Source organism: Mesoplodon mirus (assembly GCF_964341445.2).
Source record: "Mesoplodon mirus genome assembly, chromosome: 5".
Lineage (NCBI taxonomy): Eukaryota > Metazoa > Chordata > Mammalia > Artiodactyla > Ziphiidae > Mesoplodon > Mesoplodon mirus.
This window is the reverse complement of record NC_138980.1, coordinates 2721183-2744681: the sequence shown is the minus strand read 5'-3', so window position 1 is coordinate 2744681 and position 23499 is coordinate 2721183. Positions and strand designations below refer to the sequence as shown.

Genomic DNA, 23499 nt, shown 5'->3' with positions numbered 1-23499 from the left:
GGACTGCCAAGAGAGAGGCTCTGAGATGAGGGGGGTGCACATCACTTGGGGTGGACCCCCCCATCTGCCAGATGGGTGCCTCTCAGGGCCATCTGTGGTGTTTCCAACTGTGATGCTGCTTTAGGTCGGTGAACGGCCAGCTCTGGCCACACCACATGGCTGTGTACGCTGCCTGGACCACCTGCAGTTTGAGAACCTGTGACGTCTCTCACAGAAGCTGCCCAGCATGAATTGACCGTCTGACTGTCCCTTGCTTCCTCTACTCACTGGACACAGCTGTCCTCAGAGGGATCAAAGCCTGCAGGCTGCTCACAGTGTAATGGTCAAGATGAAAGGGACAGTGGATTGTCTGGATACAGTTGGGAACCTGGGATCCCACTGACTGTTCCTGGGCATGGTGCATCCCTCATTCCCCTCAGACGCAGCCCGGCGGGCACACTTTCCTGGGGGCAGCCCAGCTGAAAGGTGGCAGCTGAGAGGCTCATTCTTACTTCTAAATAACTGTTATGGAATGGCTTTGTCTCTCTGGACCCATCGTCACAGGTGCAAGTTTTGGGTGTGAGAAGGGATGGCAGGGAAATGGAGCTGCACTACATATGAGTTCTGTGAGGCAGCTGGGAAGGGAGCGCCACAGACCCCAGGACCCCACAGACTCCAGGACGATCCCCAGGCTGCTGCGGGGGACCAGCTGCTGCTCCACTGACTCTGGCCTGAAGCTCTGACAGTGGGACTGGGACGGCCCCTCTTTCATGTCCCAGCAAAATGCCCCTGCATGTCTTCTCCAGCCCCATTCTTAGCCATTCGTGGGTGAACAAATGCCCCAGCTGGTTGTGAACAAGCAGGACAGGAGGACTGACTTCCCTGGGACAGCCCCTCCAAAACCAGTACGGGACTCGGCTACTGGGACTGAACTAGGGATTCAGGATTTACCTGCCAGCCCGGAGGAGACCTACCTGCCAGCCAGGTGAGGCCTCATAAGAGTATCTTGGTTTACCTGGGAACCTGGACCACGCCAGATGGTCTATGTCACACTGTGATTTAGGGTGGGGGCTTTAGGCCATACTGCATCAGCTTGACCTCAGAGGGGCCAGAGATTGAGGTCAGCCATGCAGGTAGTCAGCCTACGTGAATGCCCCAACAGAAACCCTGGACCACAAGGCTCAACAAGTGAGTGTCCCTGGTTGGCCACACTCCGTGTGATGGCACACATCTGTACTGACAGAGCAGGCATGTCCACACAACTCCACGGGGGGGACATCTGGACCATACCTGGATCCCCAGCTGGACCCCGCCCCATGTGCCTCTTCCCTTTTACTGCAGTAAACCAGAACCCTGAGTGGAACTGCTCTGCTGAGTTCTGTGAGTCCTAGTGAATCCCTGAACCTGAAGGTGGTTATGGGACCCCCAACCTTGCAGTTGGTGTCCAGTGAGAATGGTCCTGGGCTCCTGAACTCGGTGTTCCTGGGGACCCCCAAACTTTGCAGCTCCCATCACACACAGAGTCAAGTCTGAGACCCACACGGCAGCCCTCGAGGCCCAGCATTCCCCAGCCTCACTCCCCACTGCACCTGCCTCAGCGCCTCCCCCTCCCCTCTCCTCCTGGAGCCTCACGGCCTATCTGGAGTTCCTCCACCATGTCTGCATGATGGCTACTCTCTGCCTTATTTCTCTGGCTGGTCACAAATATGACACATTTGTCTATGTGCTTGTCACCTGTCTCCTCCCCTAGAAGGTCAGCCTCCTTGGACAAGGTTGACCTGTCTGTTCACTGCACCTTCCCTGCACCTGGAATGGTACCTGGGCACTCAGCACAAACATATCAAATGAGAGAGCCAATGAGTGAGATTCGGTGGTGGGCAGAGTCACTGCGTCAGAAACACGATGCATACCTAAGCAGCCTCCGCCTCTGTCCCCCCTCACCCACCTGTGCACACTGGCCAGCCTGTCTTTGATTCAGGAGCAGGAAACGGGAACAGGAGGCCTGTCTCTTGTGTCCAGCCCCTCAGCCAGACCCCACCCTGGATCCCTGGTCCCCTGCCCAGCCTGAGTCCCTCTGGGCAGCTCTTGCTTGTTGCAAGATCAGTATCCACTGGCCCCCAAAGGCCTACCTTTGTACCAGCTCACAATGGGCTTGGGTGTGCCCGTCACACGGCAGGCTAGTTTGACTGTCTCGCCCAGCTCAGCCGTGCAGTCGGCCAGCTCCTCTTCGAAATCCGGGGGGCCTGGGGATACATACACAGGGTCTGGAGCACTTACCCATCCCCTCAGGTGCACACCTGGCAGGGCCAGAGCCCCATGACCAGGGATGTGGTTGCAACAGACACCACCCCTCGTGAGCCTGTATCCATAGTACCACACTAGGGCCTGGATGGGCATTAGGGCGAGCGACACAGGTTGGCTGTATACTGGGGAGTGGTAGGGACTGGGGAAAAAGAGGGCATGTTGAAATGGGATCCTCTCTCCTGTTCTAAGCGAGGAAGCAAAACCAAGACTTCTGGGCCCTTCCCATCCCTAACATAGTCTGGGCACCTGCTTTGTGCTGGAAAACCCCGAGTGAACCTCGAGGCTCCCCTCAATTCTGGGCAGGGCCAGCCCTACACTCTGACTAAGGGCTCCCGAGAGGCTGGGCTAACCAAGGGTAGAGAGAGCCCCTTGCCCCAGAATCGAGCCCCTTCCCTTGTGCCTGCCCAGGTAGGGGCAGGGCGCCAGGGCTCAGGACCCGCCCACCTGGGTGCCCGCAAGCCAGACAGCCAGGCTGAAAGGTTCAGCCTCCCATCCAGCCTCGCCTCACGAGCCCAGGCACTCACGCCACACGGGCAGGGCCAGGCGCTGCTGGATGCCACAGATCTCCTTCACCCAGGAGTTCTTGGTGATGACCGTCCGCGCCTGCAGCAGGTACTTGCGTACTGAGTCCTCCCGCTCATGCCAGACCTCGAAGGCACGGTCATCGCCCTCCACCTTGTCGTTCAGGTCGATGCTGCTCAGCTGTCGGGGGAGGACACAGGCTGAGTGCCTGGATGCAGGCTGGGCCATGGTCACCCAGGACAGGGCCGCAGGACCGGCCCCCAGCCTCCACCTGCCCGCACGTCCTGCATGGCCTCCCTCTGCCCACCCAGGCTCCGCTGGCACCCTGCAAACCTTCATCATGTTCCGGAAGACGTAGCTGAAGGTGTCAGTGCGTGAGTCCCGCCTGGTCTTGCAGACCACCAGGTGGTGGCGGAACAGGAAGACGTGCCGGTGGTGGCCCTTCCACGGCATCCGCGCGCCCGGTGTCCCCTCCCACACGATGAAGTGGCCCTGGGAGAGTGGTGAGCCTGTGGTCAGCCAGGCCCAGCCTGGAGTCCAGCCCTCCACTGAACCCCCAGCCCCAGACCTGGCGGATGGGCTCGCCTAGAGCCTCCAGGGTGCCCGGGTAGTCCTCGATGAGCGACACGTGCAGCTGGTTGTCGGCGCGCTGCGGCAGGGCCGACACCACCGCGTAGGCCTGCTCCAGCAGCACACACTGCTGTCCGTTCCGCGCCTTGTTGCGGATCAGCCCCTGGGGGAGACTGCAGGTCAGGGCGAGACCTGGGGTGGCGGGGCACGGGGGTGGCCCCGCAGCCCCTGGCTGGCCCTGCCTACCTTGAGGAGGGCCTGGTACTGCTGGATCCGCTCCACCGGCTGCTCCAGGAAGTGCTGCAGGGACGGCGGGGGTGGCTGCAAAGGATCTGCGGCTGACAGCACCTCCTCAGTGTATTTCTGTGGAAACCGCAGGGCTGGGTTCAGGGCGGGGGGGCACAGCCTCCAGATGGCTTATGTCCCCAGAGCCCCAGAGCTGGTGGATCGGGGTCCCCCACACAGACCCTCCTCCCCAGGTGGGCCCCACCACTGCCCCAGGTGATGGCTGGTGTCATTGTCTAACAGGTGAGCAGAGCTTGGGGTTGGCGGGGGGGACCCTGCCTGCTTTTCTAAGCTAGGGGCCAGGGGGCCTGGGCAGGCTGAAGTGGGGCCTGAGCAGGGTCAGGGAAGATGATCTAAGAGCTGAAGCCAGCATCAAGCCTGGCGAGTGGAGGCAGGGCTGACGGGCAGAGGGGCACCTTGTAGAACTCCTGCACGGCCGTGCTGACCATCACCGACTCAGCCTGCACTCGGCCCACCAGGAACTCCAGATACTTCTCAAAGTCTGCCTGGTTCTTGATGAAGCACATGGCCACGTCGTCATCCGTGTCGCAGCTATGCAGCTCCTGTGAGAAGCTGCCATGGAGGGGAACAGTGGTCAGGTGAGGGCTGACATCAGGACCCTCACCCACGTCCCACAACCCAGCCCCAAACCCTCAGGTTTGGGAAGAAACAGGCTCCTGCCCAGGGCCGGGTTCCTGTGGATGACAGTGAGCATTCTGGGTTGTGAGGGACATGCATATACGGTATTTCAGGGCGTGCACTTATGTGCAGGTGTGCAACCACGTAAGGGAGTACGTGTCTGTGGGTGTACATGTATTCATGTGTGTGCCATGTACATGTATGCCCACATGTGAAAGGCTGTGTGTGTGCAGGTATGCACATGTACTTGTGTGTGCCCATGTACACGTGTGCACACATTTCTGGGGTATGTCTGTGTACTTGGGTTGCAGTGGGTAGGTGTGTCACAGGCACTTCCGGGGATAAGCCAGGTGCACGTGCCTGCGTTCCTGGGGACGTGTGACAGGAGTGTGGTGCACCAGTGGGTGAACCAAGTCATCAAAGGCTCTGTCTCTTTCCGACTCCTGCCCACTCTCCTGAGGTACAGCCCTGTCGGTACACGCATGTGCGTGTGAGCATCCACGTGTGTATGCACATGTGTGGTGTGTGTCCACGTGTGTAGGCATGTGTCTTGTGCATGTATGACTTGTATGTGCACACATGTATCTACACATGTGAACAGTGTGTCCAAGTGTGTGTCTAAGCATGTGCGTGTATACATGCATGTACACACAGACTGGGGAATAGCCTTGAGGCCCACCCTGCATGCTCACCTGCTGTGGAAGTGGCTGATGTCCTGCACATTTCGGAAGATGACAGCCTTCTGGCTGGCCACGGCCGTGGGCACATGGGGGCAGTGGTCCAGGTACTGCATGTGGTGGTTCTGCAGGAACTGCAGCTTGCCCACAAAGGCCTGCTCCGAGCTCAGCAGCTCCTGGATGATGGAGCTGGGTGGGGAGACAGCCATGAGGGGAAGACCCAGGAGCTCAGCTGCTGAACCGGGCACTTCCAAGTCACATGCATCCTGCTGCCCACTTTCAGAATGGGCCTGGCAAGCTGGTGGAGGGAGGGCACCCTCACACACCAGGCAGCCCCACCACACGAAGTTTCCAGGCAAGGTCCCGCCGGCTAGAGGCCAGCCCCAAGGGACTTGGGTGTAATTAGCATCTTGGAGGCCCCCCACAGGAACCCAACTTCCCACAGCTCCTGCCCGGTGGCCCCTCACCTCAGCCTTGTCTTGTACTCATCCTCCGATACAGCCTCCCCGGGGAACTCAGGGGCCTCAGCTGGCCCCCACTCAGGTGACAGCTGGTGAGAGACAGAAGAGGGTCATAGACAGCCTGAGCACTAGCCTGTCCTTCCAGGGTGAGGCTCCCACCTTCATGGGGAAGGGGGGTACAACCCCAGGACCACCCTTCCAGCCATCCAGGTACCTTGAGCCGCCTGTCCAGGTAGGCAGGAGACACCCAGCCTTGCCGAGAGAGGCTGGACTTGGTGGGTTTGGTACGCACAAGCCAGCGCAGCGGGTGCGCTGAGTCCAGCACCTCCACATACTGGCCCTCTCGCAGCAAGATGGCATCCTGCTCAGCCCCCAGGGGCAGGTAGTCAGCCGTGACCACATAGATGTCAAAGATCTGGGGGGGAAGTCACTGAGTCAGACCCGGAGAGGAGCCAGTGAGCCTCCCAAGGCCCCAGGCTACAAGGCCTTTGGAATTAAGTGCAGAAGAAGCAGCCATCCTGAGATTCCACGAAGCTCTAGAACAGGCCCAACCCATCTCTACTGATGGAAATCCTACCGGGAGTGCCAGGTGGCCCACCCCAAAGGGACAAGGAGGAACCTCTGGGGTGCTGGGGGTGTCCTGGGTCGCAGTGGTGATGTTGACCACTCACGTAGTGTGTGCCCCACACCTCCTCTGCCCCAGCTCCCCCAGCCCCCGACACCAACTCCACCTTCACCCTGCCCCCGACACTCTCATACCCCCTTGCCCACCCTGCCCCACCCCTTGCCTGCCCATGCACCTCTCCCCGGCAGTCTCCATCCTCGGACTCTGAGGATGACTCCTGGACACTGGAAGAGGGGCGTGACCGGCCATGCCGGGGGGACGCGGACGGCGTCTTGCCCTCCTCATCGCTGTCACCTCCAGGTACCTGCAGCGTGGCTGGGGGACACAGGGCACATGATGCCTTCGAAGGGCCTGCCCCCCATGCCGCCCTCCCATGGGTCTACAGGGCGTTCAGGTGAGGAGGGGCCCCAGTCCTGGGCACTCAGTCACGGCCACCCCTGGACCTCGCTCCATCACCAGCTACCCTTACCCTGTGTGATCTTGGCTGACACCATCTCTGTGATCTGTGAAGTGAGCTTCTTCAGGAACTCCTCTGTGCCCACCTCGGCCAAGGACAGGTGGCCATAGGCCTCTGCTGCCGGGAGCTCTCCTGGGGGCCAGACCCTAGCTCAGCCAGCCATGTGCTCCACATATGTGCCCGAACACCCACCTCCAGGCCCATCCTGGGCTTGGGGGTCAGAGTAGCCAAGGGACGCACAGACTTGGGCCAGAGCTGCCAGAAGCAGGGAAGGCTGACCACGACTAGGGGTCTCTTTGGCTCAAGGGCAACTGAGCCAAGGTGTGACTTAGGGGACCCCAAACTCAGGGATGACAGTGGGGGCAGCAGGTGGCTGTGGGGAGAGCAGGCAGTCAGGGGACAGCAGGTAGCCAGCATGGTTGCAAGGTGGTGGGCAAGGGCAGCTAAGGGCAAAGCTGGGTAAATGGTTAGGCTGGGGTTGGAGCTTGGAGCTGTGGGGTCCCCAGTGGGGTTTGTGCCACCTCCATTCCTGTTGGCCACTTGGCCGCTGGTCTGGGAAGGGGCTCAGAAGGGACGGAGATCACAAGGACCTCAGCCAGGCAGTATAATATGAGGGCAGGTCCTGGACACTGAAGGCAGGGGGCAGGACCCCAAATTGTGGCCCAAGGGCTGGGGGGCCAGACCCCTGGCAGCTGTGGTTTGATGGCTTCAGGTTGACCTTGATGGAAATGGAATCTTTTGCAGGTGTGAGGGGCTGGGAGCAGTTGCCGGGGTTACGGGGGAATGAGGGCGGCTTGGGATGGGGGCAGCACAGGGAAGGGAGGGCTGGGTAAATTAACAAAGCAGGTCAGTGGAGAAGTGATTCCAAAGGTGGGCAATGGGTACATGGGGTGCACGGCTCCCTCTTCTCGACTTCTGTGAAGACTCAGTATTCTCCATAAAACAATTTTTTTAAATATGCTAAGGTGCTGGGGCCCTGTGCAGGTGGCCAGGAAGCGGCTGGACATGTCAGGGGGCAGGCACACTTAGAGGCTGGGAGTAGGGGGACCCAGCTTGGGGGCAGGGGGAGAATCCCAGACAAAGTGGGGGCCCTGCCGGCAGCATATCCAGCACCCGCCTCCCCGAACTGCCCTCATGCCAGCCCTGACTCAGCAGCTGCCTGCTCCTAGGCATCCATACAGCCCCCGGACATGAGCTCTAAGCTAAGGGCTGGCCCAGCCCAGGGGCCCCCGTGAGCTTCCACATCCTCGAGGGTCAGAAATGGCCCGGAGACCAACCAAAGCTCAGAATTAGGCCCATAAGAGGGCAGGGAGGCCCAGCCCAGAGCTTGGCAAGCAGGTGTTCCTAGGGCCACACGGTCCTGGGGCTTGTCAGCTGGGCAGCCTCCTCCACACCCCCTGTCCCCCACCCCACACAGATGTGTGCCCACCCAGCCCGTACCTTTCCTCTGCCCAGCGAGGTCAGTGAAGCCTGAAGGTTCCGACATCTGTTCAGAAACAACTTGGGTCCTAAAGGGGGAGGAGGTATCCTGAAGGGCCTGACAGAAAAGAGGGTCTGGGGGCAGTGGGCCTTGATGCCACAGTCGGGGCCCTGGGGAAGTCCTCTCTTTACAATGGGGACCCAAGCCACATGGCCCAAGAGGGCCAGAGCTGGGCTGGGATCTGTGATGGGGCTCCCTCCACAGCAGCAGCACTGCCCCCCGCCAGGGCCAGGACCCCACTCTCCCAGGACCTGCACTCCCGGGGCCCACACTCCCGGGACCTCACTCCTGGCCCCTCTGGCTCTTGAGCAGCCCCTCACTCACCCCTGCAGGAAGGTGGAGATGAGGACCTCCTTCACCCCGGCCTGCTCCTCCGCTGCCCCAGCCTCCTTAGGTACTGTCAGGAGAGCAGGGTGAGCGACCAGGATGACACCTCATACCCTCGAGCTCTGATTCTGATCAGGAGCCCTGCCAGGGATGCCTGGACCACTCCCCCCAGGGTCATCTGGAGTCCTGTCATCTGGAGCCCTGAGGAAGACTGTGCCCAGTGTCCCAACTTGGCCCACAGTCATGCCACCACTGGTAGGGACGGGAATGGGGTCTGCACTTGACTCACCCACCCTGGGAAGAGCTGAGAGGGACCCAGGAAGAAACCACTCAGGACGGCAGGGGGCTTCTAGGAGGGTCTCAGCTAGCTGAGCGGAACCCACAGGGTAGGGGGTAGGAGCTGGCCCATGAGCTCTGAGGCTGCACACTACCCACACTGCCCCTCTCCCACTCCTGGCTGGGTCACCCATGCCCACTCACAGCCAGAGACGTGCAAGCTTGCGGAACAGAGGGCCTGGCCAGCAGTGTTTGTGGCGATGCAGGTGTAGGTGCCCTGGTGCTGTTGGTCCACATCCAGAAGGACCAGGCTGTGCTGCTGGGCAGAGCTGGCCACTGTGTAGCCCGGCGTGTGGCGGCCGATCCACAGCACACCCTGCTCAGCCTCCTCCCGCAGCCAATGCACAGCTGGGGGCGGGTCTCCTGCAGGCAGGAGTATATGGTGGACAGTCTCCCCACACCAGGAGGGTGGCTCTGGGAGGCAGGGGTCACATCTGAGCCTCCCTAGGAGGGTCCTGAGTGGGGGCAGGGAGGGGACCTCCCTGGGGCTCCCCTGAGTGGGACAGGGAGGCAGGACATCTCACCTTCAACCTTCACTGAGAAGGTGATGCTGGAGCCCTTCTTGACCTTCTTGGAGGTGAACTTCTCCAGGAATCGGGGTGGTACCAGATGTTGGTGTACATCTGGAGAGACATGGGGCGGTTGGTGGTAAACAATGCAGAGCCCCAATTCCACGTGGTCGTCCCCCTCATGCACCCTCACTGAACCTGTCCCCAGGGCCCACCCCACCCTCCCTCCCTCTGCCCTCTGGAGTCGGCTCACCGAATGCTGGCTTCTCTTCTGGTTCACTGGGGCCTGAAGAAAGCACAGAAGTCAGATGTACAGCACCAAGGTGCCCCCTCCCCTGAGTGGGCCTGCCTAGCAGGGTGTGAGTCCCGAAGGTGGCCCCGCCCACTCCTACACACAGCTCCTTTCCTAAACCTGGCCATGTAGACATGGAATTAACACTCGGTCCTCACGGACCAGATGGAATGTTACCCATGCCCGCCCAGGAGTCTGGGGCGTTGCTCTGAAACTAACTCGGGGATGCTTGTGCTCAAAACGCCACACTGAAGCAATGCCGCAGGCAGTGTTGGGTCCCTAGACCAGGGAAGATTTGAGCAAGACTTGGAATCACCTTGAAGTGCTCAGAACTTTGGAAAATAAGGAAGTTCAGACCTCTACTCCCCAAATTACTACCCGCCTCTTCCTCTGCAGTCTACAGAGGGCCCCATGCTTGCCTGGGCCTACTCCACCAGCTAGCTACCCTGTTTGCTGGTCAGTTTTCATGGGCCCCACACCCTCTAAGGGCCCATGTTCTCTGGGAGCCAGCTTCTGGCCACCTGTGACTTCTGCACACTGGGCCAGTGACCACTGGGCACTAGCTCCCAGGCTTGCCACAGCATGGTTTATAGGTGGACATCAAACTGGGTGTGGACACCAAGCTCTGCTGCATCCCTAAGCACCCACCTCGGACCAGCAGCCGAGCAGACGAATAAGCAGCACCCACGGTGTTGCTGATGTAGGCCGAGTACTGGCCAGCATCCTCGCTGGTGACTGAGATAATCTCCAGGGTATGCAGTGTCTTCCTGTCCTCCATGCAGATGTGTGCAGATGCAGTCAGGGGCTGCCCATCTTTGAACCAATACAGTCGAGGAGTGGGGTAGCCTGGGGCCACAGGGGGAGTGGTTAGCGCAGGGCCACAGCCCAGTGGGCACCATGCCCTCCAGAGGCCCGCAGAGACCCCTGGGTGATCTAACCCTAACCCTCCCTCTGGTGGGAGGCAGCTCCTTTCCCTTCATCCCTCTCCCCCTTACCTTTCACCTTGAGCTGGAACTTGGCCAGACGCGTGCCGGGGGCCACCTGGAGGTCTTTCAGGTCCTCCACGACCTGCGGCAGCTGCCCCTCCTCTGAGGTAGACTCCATGCCCTCCTGCTCCCAGCTGGCAGGGAGAACCAAGAAGGGGCGGATGTGAGATGGACCAGTGAGGGGTCCAGGACAGGAGGGGACCAGGGTCAAGCGTGGAGGGCTTCTGAGGTCTCCTCTTTCCTGGACAGAGACTGCCGTGGCCTAGTTGAAGCCTCCAGGATTTGGATACTGTCAGTCCAAGCCAGCATTGCCACCCCCCGCAAAGGGCCCAGGACCACCCCTGCATGGCCCTCTACCTGGACAGGTAGCCTTGGGCGCTGAAATAGGATGAGGTTTCCGTGGCATCCACAGCAGTGTCGTAGTCGGTGCTGGTCACTGAGGATGAAGGGTGGAGCTGAGGCGAGGCCTGCACCCCATCTGCCCGGGGAACGGGCCCCACCCCAGAGGCTACCTGATTCTCACTGCGCAGCCATTCCTGGGAGTCACTCACACTTCTGAGTCAGAAGGCATGGGGGACACAGCTACCCTGTGGCCCCTCCTTGTCCCCAGGCTGTTACCAGCCCATGTTTCCGGGCCTATAACTAACTACAAGACCCAACAAATTATAAATACTGGGCTTCATAAATAGCAGACAGTGGCAACGACAGCATCTTCCAGTTCCAGCCAACTAAGGAACAAGGATAATTCAGGCCTCAAAACCGTCAGCTGGGACTTCAACTTCTAGCCACAATGGAGAAGAGGGGCTGGATTTACCTTCTGCTAAGGTCTGAATGTTGTGTCCCCCCAAAATTCATATGCTGAAGTCCTAACCCCCAACATGACGGTCTTTGAAGATGGGATCTCTTTGAGGTGATCAGGCTTAGATGAGGTCATGAGGGTGGAGCCTAATGAATGGGATTAGTGCCCTTATAAGAAGAGACCCCTTGCCCCTTCCCCCGTGTGAGAACACAGTGAGAGGATGGCCATCTGCAGTTCAGAAGAGCGCTCTCACCAGCACCCAACCATGCTGGCACCCTGATTTCAGACTTCCAGTCTCCACAACTTTAAGCAATAAATTTCTGTTATTTAAGCTGCACAGTCTATGGTACTTTGTTATAACAGCCTGAACTAAGACACTGGCCCCCTGAAACAACCAAAGGGAAACAAACACAATACAGAAAACAATGGTTGTGATGTTCTGATTTATAATAAGAAATATATGTTTGGTCTTCCTCCTGTTCCTGACTCAGAGCTCCTAAACCCTTGGAATTTCCTAAGTGAGGAGAGGCACAAAGGTGGGGTTTTTTATGTTAATGAAGTGATTTTCCAAAAGCCCCTAAGGATGGGGGCTGGTTGCCAGGGTAAGCAACCACGTGACTAGAAGGTTGGGACCCCCTGATGTCCAGGGAGGGGAGAGGGGCTGGAGATTGAGTTCAATCCTAGGAATAAACCTACCTAAGGAGGCAAAAGACCTGTACACCAAAAACTATAAGATGCTGATAAAGAAATCAAAGACGACACAAACAGATGGAGAGATATACCATGTTCTTGGACTGGAAGAATCAATATTGTCAAAATAACTATACTACCCAAAGCAATCTACAGATTCAATGCAATCCTTATCAAATTATCAATGGCACTTTTCACAGTAGAACAAAAATTTTACAACTTGTATGGAAACACAAAAGACCTTGAATAGCAAAAGCAAACTTGAGAAAAGAAAAAAAAACGGAGCTTGAGGAATCAGGTTCCCTGACTTCAGACTATACTACAGGGCTATGGTAGTCAAGACAGTATGGTACTAGTGCAAACACAGAAATATAAATCAATGGTACAGGAGAGAAAGCCCAGAGATAAACCCACGCACCTATGGTCAACTAATCTATGACAAAGGAGGCCAGAATATACAATGGAGCAAAGACAGCCTCTTCAATAAATGGTGCTGGGAAAACTGGGCAGCTACACGTAAAAGAGTGAAATTAGAACACTCCCTAACACCATACACAAAAATAAACTCAAAATGGATTAAAGACCTAAATGTAGGGCCAGACACTATAAGACTCTTAGAGGAAAACATAGGCAGAACACTCTTTGACATAAATCACAGCAAGATCTTTTTTGACCCATCTCCTAGAGTAACAAAAATAAAAACAAAAATAAACAAATGGGACCTAATGAAACTTAAAAGCTTTTGCACAGCAAAGGAAACCATAAATAAGTTGAAAAGACAACACTCAGAAAGGGAGAAAATATTTGCAAATGAAGCAACTGACAAAGGAATAATCCCCAAAATATATAAACAGCTCATGCAGCTCAATATCAAAAAAACAAACAACTCAATCAAAAAATGGGCAGAAGACCCAAATAGACATTTCACCAAAGAAGACATACAGATGGCCAAGAGGCACGTGAAAAGATGCTCAACATCACTAATCATTAGAGAAATGCAAATCAAAACTACAATGAGGTATCACCTCATACCTGTCAGAATGGCCTGTATCACAAAATCTACAAACAATAAATGCTGGAGAGGGTGTGGAGAAAAGGGAACCCTCCTACAATTTTGGTGGGAATGTAAATTGATACAGCCACTATGGAGAACAGTATGGAGGTTCCTTAAAAAACTAAAAATAGAACTATCATGTGACCCAGCAATCCCACTACTGGACATATACCCTGAGAAAACCATAATTCAAAAAGACACATGCACCCCAATGTTCATTTGCAGAACTATTTACAATAGCCAGGACATGGAAACAACCTAAATGTCCATCAACAGAGGAGTGGATAAAGAAGATGTGGTACATATGTACAATGGAATATTACTCAGCCATAAACAGGAACGAAATTGGGTCATTTGTAGACACATGGATGGACCTAGAGACTGTCCTACAGAGTGAAGTAAGCCAGAAAGAGAAAAACAAATATCGTATATAACACATATATGTGGAATCTGAAAAAACTGTATAGATGATCTTATTTACAAAGCAGAAATAGAGACACAGACGTAGAGAACAAACCTATGGACACCAAGGGAGAAAGGGAGAGTGGGATGAATTGGGAGATTGGGATTGACATATACACGCTACTGATACTATGTGTAAAATAGATAACTAAGGAGAACCTACTGTATAGCTCAGGGAACCCTATGCAGTGCTCTGTGGTGACCTAAATGGGAAGGAAACCCAAAAAAGAGGGGATATGTGTATATGTATAGCTGATTCACTTTGCTGTACAGTAGAAACTAACACAACACTGTAAAGCAACTATACTCCAATAAAAAAATTTTTTTTAATCACCAGTGGTCAGTGATTTAATCAGTTGTGCCTGTGTAATGAAGTCTCCCTAAAAACCCAAAGGGATAGGGTTCAGAGAGCTTCCCGGCTGGTAAACACATGGACACTGGGGAAGAGTGGCATGCCTGGCCCTGCCCCTTCCCACGTGCCTTGCCTATACGTCTCTTCCATCTGGCTGCTCCTGAGTTATACCCTTTTATAATAAAGCGCTGATCTAGTAAGTGAAATGTTTCTCTGAGTTCTGTGAGCCACTTTAGCAAATTATTAAAACCCAAGGACGGGGGCCATTGGAACCTTTAATTTATAGCATGTTGGCCAGAAGCACAGGTGACAACCTGGACTTGCAGCTGATATTTGAAGTGGTGGGGGAGGCAGCCTTGTGGGACTGAGCCCTTAACCTATGGGACCTGATGCTATTTCCAGGTGGATGGTGTCAGAATTGAGCTGAACTGTAGGCTGGTGTCTCAGAGAATTTCTTTTTGTGGGAAAAAAAAAACGCCCACACATTGGAATTGGGTACAGAATCCTCAGAATGGTTAAGAGGAAGGAAGGACAGTGATGTACTAGAGATAGGAAACAACGGTGAGCCCTATAATCGCCCCAGCTTCCTGACTTAAGTTTACACGAAAAGGAAACTGAGGCAGAGCCAGGCAGACCCTGAGTTGAGGAGACAGAGGTGATGTCCTGAGAGACAAAGGCAGCCTATGCCCATGGAACAGAAAACCAGAGAAGAGGAAGCTGCACAGAGAGAGGGCCCCCTCCCTCGAGGATGCCACAGAGCACTGATTGGCACATGCACACAGGAAAGAGCCATCTGAAAGGACTAGAGGACGTAGCACCAGAGGAGCACAAGGGCTGGAATAATGTCTGTTTACAGTCAGATTAGAAACTTTCTTAATTCACAGGGCATCAGGTTGAGTACTCAGGAACACTGTCACTTCAGCAGATGAAGATGATCAGCTTTGGACTGAGCACTGCCTTGGCCCCACATAACAAATCACACAAGCCAGACCCAAAAGGATCAAGGTGCTTCCAAGTAACACACTGTATTGCTCAAGAAGACCTGCAGAAACACAAAATATCCAGCTCCCAACAGGGTTAAATTCACACTGTCAGGCATTCAGCCAAGAATGTCCAACATGCAAGGAGGTAGGAAACATACAACCTATAATGTGTAGAATAATCAATTGTCAAAACCAAGTCAGATTTGACACAGATGTTAGAACTGGGAGATAAGGACATTAGCACAGGTATTAGAACTGTATTCCATGTGTTCGAAAAGTTAAGATGAGATATAGAACATATAAAAACGACTCAAGTAGAACTTCTAGAGATAAACAATGCAATGGATGGGATTGATAGCAGATTAGATACTACAAAAGAATAGTGAACATAAAAGCACAGCAATAGAAACTATGAAAAATGAAATGCATAAAGAAGAATTTTATTAATAAAAATGGAAAAGGATTATTAGTAAGCTGTAGTACAACTTCAAGTGGCTCTAACTTAAGTTCCCAAATGAAGGGGGAAAGAAAAAATATTTGAAGAAATAATGCCTCCCCCAAATTTCAAACTTAATGAAAACTATTAACACAAAATTCCAAGAAGCTCAATTAACTGCACAAGGAACATAAATAAAGACAATTGCACCAAAGACTATGATCAAATTACTCAAAACCAATGACAAAAAAAAAATCTTAAAAAGTATCCAGAGATCATGTTTGCAGAAATTGACAAGCTGATCCTAAAATTCATAAGAAAATGCAAGAGACTCAGGATGGTCAAAAAATCTTGAACAAGAACCAAGTTGGCAGACTCACAGTTAAAAATTTCATAACAATATTATACACGGCTACAATAGTCAAAAGGGTGTATTAATGGCATAATGACAGACATCTGGATGAATGGAATAGAATTGCGAGTCAGAAATAAACCTACACATTTAATAGAATTTCGTTTCTGACAAGAGTTCCAAGACAATTTTATGAGGGAAAATAGTTTTTTCAACAAATAGTGGTGGGGCAACTGGATTTCCACAGGAAAAAAATGAATTGGGGCCCTTACCTCATACCATATACAAATATGAACTCAAAATGTACCAAAGACCTAAATATGAGAGAAGAAAGCATAAGTGTAAATCTTTATAACTTTGGATTAGACAGTGGTTTCTTAGACGTGACAAGTAAAGCATGAGAAACCAAAGAAAAAGTAGATAAGCTATACTCCATCAAAATTTAAAACTTTTTGCATCAAAGAACAATCAAGAAAGTGACAAGACAACCCACAGAATGGGAGATAAGATTTGAAAATCGTATATCTGAGACAACTAGGGCACGTGCCGGATGCTGGTGGGGGACCCCAATGCCCAAGGAGACAGGAAGAACCCCCAAGCAAACCGGCAGGACATGAGGGGACTGAGGGGGAGGAGAAGTGGAGGCTGGACAGGACCAGTGCCCCTGAGGGGTGGCTGGGGGGGGAGGGGTTCCCATGCCTGGAGGGACCCATGGGGGCTTGGATCAGAGGGGAGCGGGCCCAGCGTTTCCCCTGCCCAGTTGGGTGGGAAGTCTGTCCAGCTCTCAGGCCAGGTCCTATGCCCTCAGAGGTCCCCTCCAGGCCAGGTGGGTCCTGGGGATGTAGGAGGGAGGCCTGGGAGATCAGAAGAGGAAGGGGGAGGGGCCCTCTGGGACCAGACGAGCAGGAAAGGAGCAGAAGGCATTTGCCCCATCCACTCGAACCAAGGAAGCCTGCTGGGCTCCAAGGTGGGATTCCCCACCCTCTGAGACCAGAGGCGGGAGACACGCCTGGGCCCCTTCTGTTCTGTTGAGCCTAAGCCCCACACCCCACACCCCCCAGGGCCTTTTCCAGCCCTCTGGTTCCTAGGCATAGGTCCCAACCACCGCCTAAACCTCGACCCTGCTTAGGCCCTGCCCTCCATAGCCAAGGCCTTTTCCACCTTTTTTTTTTTTCTCCTCCTCTTTTTTACTACTGTGATTCTGTTTTACCTTCCAGTTACTGTTTCATCTATATTTTTATTTTTATATTTTTTCTAACATATCTGTTAGTTTCCTAGTCTAATTTTATTTTTTACTTCGTTATTGTTCTTTTTTTTTTTTTTTTTTTTGCCGTCCTGTGTGGCTTGCAGGATCTTGGGTTCATAAGCTGGGGGTTGGGCTGAAGCTCCTGTGGTGGGAGGTCTGAGTATGAACCACTGGACTAACAGAGGAACTCAGACTCCAGGGAATATGCATCAGAGTGAGGTCTCCTGGAGGTCCTCCTCTCAGCACCAAGACCCAGCTCTACCCAACAGCCTACAGACTTCAGTGTTGGAAGCCTGAGGCCAAAAAACCAGTAAGGCAGGAACACAATCCCTCTCACAAAATTAAAAAAAAAAAAAGAGATAGCAAGAAAAATATGTCATGGATGAAGGAGCAAGGTAAAACCCTGCAAGACCAAATAAATGAAGAGGAAATAGGGAATCTACCTGAAAAAGAATTCAGAGTAATGATAGTAAAGATGAACAAGAATCTCGGAAACAGAATGGAGCCACGGATTGAGAAAATACAAGAAATGTTTAACAATGATCTAGAAGAACTAAAGAACAAACAAACAGGTGAACAACACAATACCTGAAATGAAAAATACACTAGAAGGAATCAATAACAGAATAACTGAGGCAGAAGAAGGAATAAGTGAGCTGGATGACAGAATGGTGGAAATAACTGCCGAGGAGCAGAATAAAGAAAAAAGAATGAAAAGAACTGAAGACAATCTCAGAGACCTCTGGGACAACACTAAATGCATCAACATTTGAATTACAGGGGTCCCAGAAGAAGAAGAGAAAAAGAAGGGGACTGAGAAAATATTTGAAGAGATTATAGTTGAAAACTTCCCTAATATGGGAAAGGAAATAGTCACCCAAGTCCAGGAAGCACAGAGAGTCCCATACAAAATAAACCCTAGGAGAAACACACCAAGACATATATTAATCAAACTAACAAAAAGTAAATTCAAAGAAAAAATATTAAAAGGGAAAAACAAAAAATAACATACAAAGGAAGCCCCATAAGGTTAACAGGTGATTTTTCAGCAGAAACCCTACAGGCCAGAAGGCAGTGGCAGGGTATACTTAAAGTGATGAAAGAGAAAAACCTATAACCAAGATTACTCTATCCATCAAGGATCTCATTCAGATTCAACAGAGAAATCAAAAGCTTTTCAGACAAGCAAAAGCTAAAAGAATTCAGCACCACCAAATCAGCTTTACAACAAAAGTGAAAGAAACTTCTCTAGGCAGGAAACACAAGAGAAGAAAAAGACCCACAAAAACAAACCCAAAACAATTAAGAAAATGATAATAGGAACATACATATGGATAATAACCTAGAATGTAAATGGATTATATGCCCCAACCAAAAGACACAGACTGGCTGAATGGATACAAAAACAAGACCCATATATATGCTGTCTACAAGAGACCCACTTCAGACCTAGGGACACATACAGACTGAAAGTGAAGGGATCAAAAAAGATATTCCATGCAAATGTAAATCAAAAGAAAGCTGGAGTAGCAATACTCATATCAGATAAAATAGACTTTAAAATAAAGACTGTTATAAGAGATAAGGAAGGGGCTTCCCTGGTGGCGCAGTGGTTGAGAGTCCACCTGCCGATGCAGGGGACACGGGTTCGTGCCCTGGTCTGGGAAGATCCCACATGCCGCGGAGCGGCTGAGCCCGTGAGCCATGGCCGCTGAGCCTGTGTGTCCGGAGCCTGTGCTCGGCAATGGGAGAGGCCACAGCAGTGAGAGGCCCGCGTACCGCAAAAAAAATAAAATAAAATAAAAAAATAAAGAGAGATAAGGAAGGAAACTACATAATGATCAAGGGATCAAGCCAAGAAGATGATATAACAATTGTAAATGTTTATGCACCCAACATAGGAGCACCTCCATACATAAGGCAAATACTAACAACCATGAAAGGGGAAATCGACAGTAACACAATTTTAGTAGGGGGCTTTAACACCTCACTTACACCAATGGACAGATCATCCAAACAGAAAATAAATAAGGAAACACAAGCTTTAACTGACACAGTAGACCAGATAGATTTAATTGATATTTATAGAACATTCCACCCAAAAGTGGCAGAATACACTTTCTCCTCAAGGGCACATGGAACATTCTCCAGGATAGATCACATCTTGGATCACAAATCAAGCCTTGGAAAATTTAAGAAAATTGAAATCATATCAAGCATCTTTTCTGACCACAACGTTATGAGATTGAAAATCAATTACAGGAAAAAATTGTAAAAACCACAAATACATGGAGGCTAAACAGTGCACTACTAAATAACCAAGAGATCACTGAAGAAATCAAAGAAGAAATAAAAAAATACATAGAAACAAATGGCAACAAAAATACAACCACCCAAAACCTATTGGATGCAGCAAAAGCAGTTCAAGAGGGAAGTTTATGGCAATTCAATCTCACCTCAAGAAACAAGAAAAATCTTGAATAAACAATCTAACCCTAACCTAAAGCAACTAGAGAAGGAAGAACAAAGAAAACCCAAAGTCAGTAGAAGGAAAGAAATCACAAAGATCAGAGCAGAAATAAATGAAATAGAAATGAAGAAAACAATAGCAAAGATCAATAAAACTAAAAGCTGCTTCTTTGAGAAGATAAACAAAATTGATAAACCCTTAGCCAGACTCATCAAGAAAAAAAGGGAGAGGACACAAATCAATAAAATTAGAAATGAAAAAGGAGAAATCACAACTGACACCGCAGAAATACAAAGGATTATAGGAGACTATTACAAACAACTATATGCCAATAAAATGGACAACCACGAAGAAATGGACAAATTCTTGGAAAGGTACAATTTTCCATGACTGAACCGGGAAGAATTAGAAAATATAAACAGACCTATCACAAGTAATGAAATTGAAACTGTGATTAAAAATCTTCCAACAAACAAAAGCCCAGGACGAGATGGCTTCACAGGCGAATTCTACCATACATTTAGAGAGGAGCTAACACTGATCCTTCTCAAACTCTTCCAAAAAATTGCAGAAGGAGGAACACTCTCAAATTCATTGTACAAAGCCACCATCACCCTGATATCAAAACCAGAAAAAGATATCACAAAAAAAGAAAATTATAGACCAGTATCACTGATGAACATAGGTGCAAAAATCCTGAACAAAATACTAGCAAACAGCATCCAACAACATATTAAAAGGATCATACACCATGATCAAGTGGGATATATCCCAGGGATGCAAGGATTCTTCAATATATGCAAATCAATGTGATACACCATATTAACAAATTAAGGAATAAATACCATATGATCATCTCAATAGATGCAGAAAAAGCTTTTGACAAAATCCCACACCCATTTATAATAAAAACTCTCCAGAAAATGGGCATAGAGGGAACCTACCTCAACATAATAAAGGCCATATATGACAAACCCACAGCAAACATCGTACTCAATGGTGAAAAACTGAAAGCATTTCCACTAAGATCAGGAACAAGACAAGGATGTCCACTCTCACCACTTGTATTCAACATAGTTTTGGAAGTCCTAGCCACAGCAATCAGAGAAGACAAATAAATAAAAGGGATACAAATTGGAAAAGAAAAAGTAAAATTGTCACTGCAGATGGCATGATATTACACATAGAGAATCCTAAAGCTGCCACCAGAAAACTACTAGAACTAATCAATAAATTTGGTAAAGTAGCAGGATATAAAATTAATGCACAGAAATCTCTGGCATTCCTATACAATAACATCAAAAAATCAGAAAGAGAAGTTAAGGAAACAATCCCACTTACCATCACAACAAAAAGAATAAAATACCTAGGAATAAACCTACCTAAGGAGGAAAAAGACTTGTTCTCAGAAAACTATAAAACACTGATGAAAGAAATCAAAGATGACATAAACAGATGGAGAAATATACCATGTTCTTGGATTGGAAGAATCAATATTGTCAAAATTTGTCAATATTGTCAAAATACTACCCAAAGCAATCTACAGATTCAATGCAATCCCTATCAAACTACTTACCAATAGCATTCTTCATAGAATTAGAACAAAAAATTTTACAATTCGTATGGAAACACAAAAGATCCCGAATAGCCAAAGCAATCTTGAGAAAGAAAAACAGAGTTGGAGGAATCAGGGTCCTTGACTTCAAACTATACCACAAAGCTACAGTAATCAAGGCAGTATTGTACTGGCACAAAAACCGAAATATAGATCAGTGGTACAGGAGAGAAAGCCCAGAGATAAAGCCACACACATATGGTCACCTAATTTATGATAAAGGAGGCAAGAATATACAATGAGAAAAGACAGCCTCTTCAATAAGTGGTGCTGGGAAAACCGGACAGCTACATGTAAAAGAATGAAATTAGAACACTCCCTAACACCATACACAAAAATAAACTCCAAATGGATTAAAGACCTAAAAGTAAGACAAGACACTATAAAACTCTTAGAGGAAAACATAGGAAAAACACTCTCTGACATAAACCACAGCAAGATCTTTTTTGACCCACCTCCTAGAGTAATGGAAATAAAAACAAAAATAAACAAATGGGACCTAATTAAACTTAAAAGCTTTTGCACAGCAAAGGAAACCATAAACAAGATGAAAAGGCAACCCTCAGAATGGGAGAAAATATTTGCAAGTGAAACAATGGACAAAGGATTAATCTCCAAAATAGACAAACAGCTCATGGAGCTCAATATCAAAAAACCAAATAATTCAATTAAAAAATGGGCAGAAGACCTAAATAGACATTTCACCAAAGAAACACACAGATGGCCAAGAGGCACGTGAAAAGATGCTCAACATCACTAATTATTAGAGAAACGCAAATCAAAAATACAATGAGGTATCACCTCACACCAGTCAGAATGGCCATTACCAAAAAGTCTACAAACAATAAATGCTGGAGAGGGCGTGGAGAAAAGGGAACCCTCTTGCAGTGTTGGTGGGAATGTAAGTTGTTACAGCCACTATGGAGAACATTATGGAGGTTCCTTAAAAAACTAAAAATAGAACTACCACATGACCCAGCAATCCCACTATTGGGCATATACCCTGAGAAAACCATAAATCAAAAAGAATCATGTACCACAATGTTCACTGCAGCTCTATTTACAGTAGCCACGACATGGAAACAACCTAAATGTCCATCGACAGATGAATGGATAAAGAAGATGTAGCACATATATACAATGGAATATTACTCAGCCATAAAAAATGAAATTGAATTATTTGTAGTGAGGTGGATGGACCTAGAGTCTGTCTTACAGAGTGAAGTAAGTCAGAGAGAGAAAAACAAATACCATGTGCTAATACATATATGGAATCTAAAAAAGAAAATAATGGTACTGATGAACCTAGGGGCAGGACAGGAATAAAGATGAAGACATAGAGAATGGACTTGAGGACATGGAGCGGGGAGAGCAAAGCTGGGGTGAAGTGAGAGTAGCATCGACATCTATACACTACCGAACGTAAAACAGTTAGCTAGTGGGAAGCAGCAGCATAGCACAGGGAGATCAGCTTGGTGCTTTGCAATGACCTAGAGGGGTGGGATAGCGAGGGTAGGAGGGAGACTCACGAAGGAGGGGGGTTATGGGGATATATGTATGCATATGGCTGATTCACTTTGTTGTAAACATAAACTAACACAGTATTGTGAAGCAACTGTACTCCAATAAATATCTATTACAAAAAAAAGGAAAGAAAAAGAAAATCATATACCTCATAAGGATCTATCGATAGTACCCAGAATATACAAAAAGCTCTTACAACTCAAAATTTAAAAAACAAAGAATCTAATTTTCAAATGGACAAAGGATTTCTCCAAAAAAAGATACACAAATGGCCAATAAGCACATGAAAAGATGCTCAATATCATTAGTCAGTAGGGAAACGCAAATCAAAACCACAATGAGATACCACTTCACATCCATTAGGACGGCTATAATTGAAAAGATGAACAAAAACAAGTGCTGGCAAAGATGTAGGGAAATTGGAACCTTTGTACACTGCTGACAGAAATGTAAAATGGTGCAGCCGCTGTGTAAAAGTTTGTCGGTTCTTCTAAAAGTTAAACATAGAGTTTACCACCTGATCCAGCAATTCCACTCCTAGGTATAGATCCAAGAGAAATGAAAACGTATGTCCACACAAAAACTTGCACATGAATGTTCATAGCAGTATTATTCATAGTAGCCATAAACCAATGGATAAACATCATCCAATGAATGGATAAATCGTCCATATACAGTGAAATATTTTTCAGACATAAAAAGGAATGGAGCACTGATATTTATTACATGGATAGACCTTGGAAACAAGCTCAGTAGGGCTTCCCTGGTGGCGCAGTGGTTGAGAGTCCGCCTGCCGATGTAGGGGACACGGGCTCGTGCCCCGGTCCGGGAGGATCCCACATGCCACGGAGTGGCTGGGCCCGTGAGCCATGGCCGCTGAGCCTGTGTGTCCGGAGCCTGTGCTCCGCAACGGGAGAGGCCACAACAGTGAGAGGCCCGTGTACCTCAAAAAACAAAACAAAACAAAACAAAAAACAAAAAACAAGCTCAGTAATAGAAACCAGACATAAAAAGCCACATATTGTATAATTCCATTTACATGGAAAATTCAGAATAGGCAAACCCAC

General features: G+C 49.6%; 1 protein-coding gene across 1 annotated transcript in view; it reads right to left on the bottom strand.

Annotated features, from left to right (window-relative positions):
• The window catches only part of OBSCN (obscurin, cytoskeletal calmodulin and titin-interacting RhoGEF), a 136616-nt gene that overhangs the window by 13206 nt on the left and 99911 nt on the right, over positions 1-23499 (bottom strand). The window contains exons 56-74 of the mRNA XM_082621777.1: positions 10807-10885; positions 10459-10583; positions 10112-10309; positions 9425-9457; positions 9187-9285; positions 8807-9025; positions 8324-8396; positions 7960-8027; positions 6532-6651; positions 6238-6377; positions 5652-5852; positions 5444-5526; positions 4992-5165; positions 4077-4233; positions 3622-3738; positions 3374-3538; positions 3139-3297; positions 2808-2985; positions 2109-2222 (exon numbers count right to left, since the gene is read on the bottom strand). Of these exons, the coding sequence (XP_082477903.1) occupies positions 2109-2222; positions 2808-2985; positions 3139-3297; positions 3374-3538; positions 3622-3738; positions 4077-4233; positions 4992-5165; positions 5444-5526; positions 5652-5852; positions 6238-6377; positions 6532-6651; positions 7960-8027; positions 8324-8396; positions 8807-9025; positions 9187-9285; positions 9425-9457; positions 10112-10309; positions 10459-10583; positions 10807-10885 (2502 nt within the window). The remainder of the gene's footprint in view (positions 1-2108; positions 2223-2807; positions 2986-3138; positions 3298-3373; positions 3539-3621; positions 3739-4076; positions 4234-4991; positions 5166-5443; positions 5527-5651; positions 5853-6237; positions 6378-6531; positions 6652-7959; positions 8028-8323; positions 8397-8806; positions 9026-9186; positions 9286-9424; positions 9458-10111; positions 10310-10458; positions 10584-10806; positions 10886-23499) is intronic.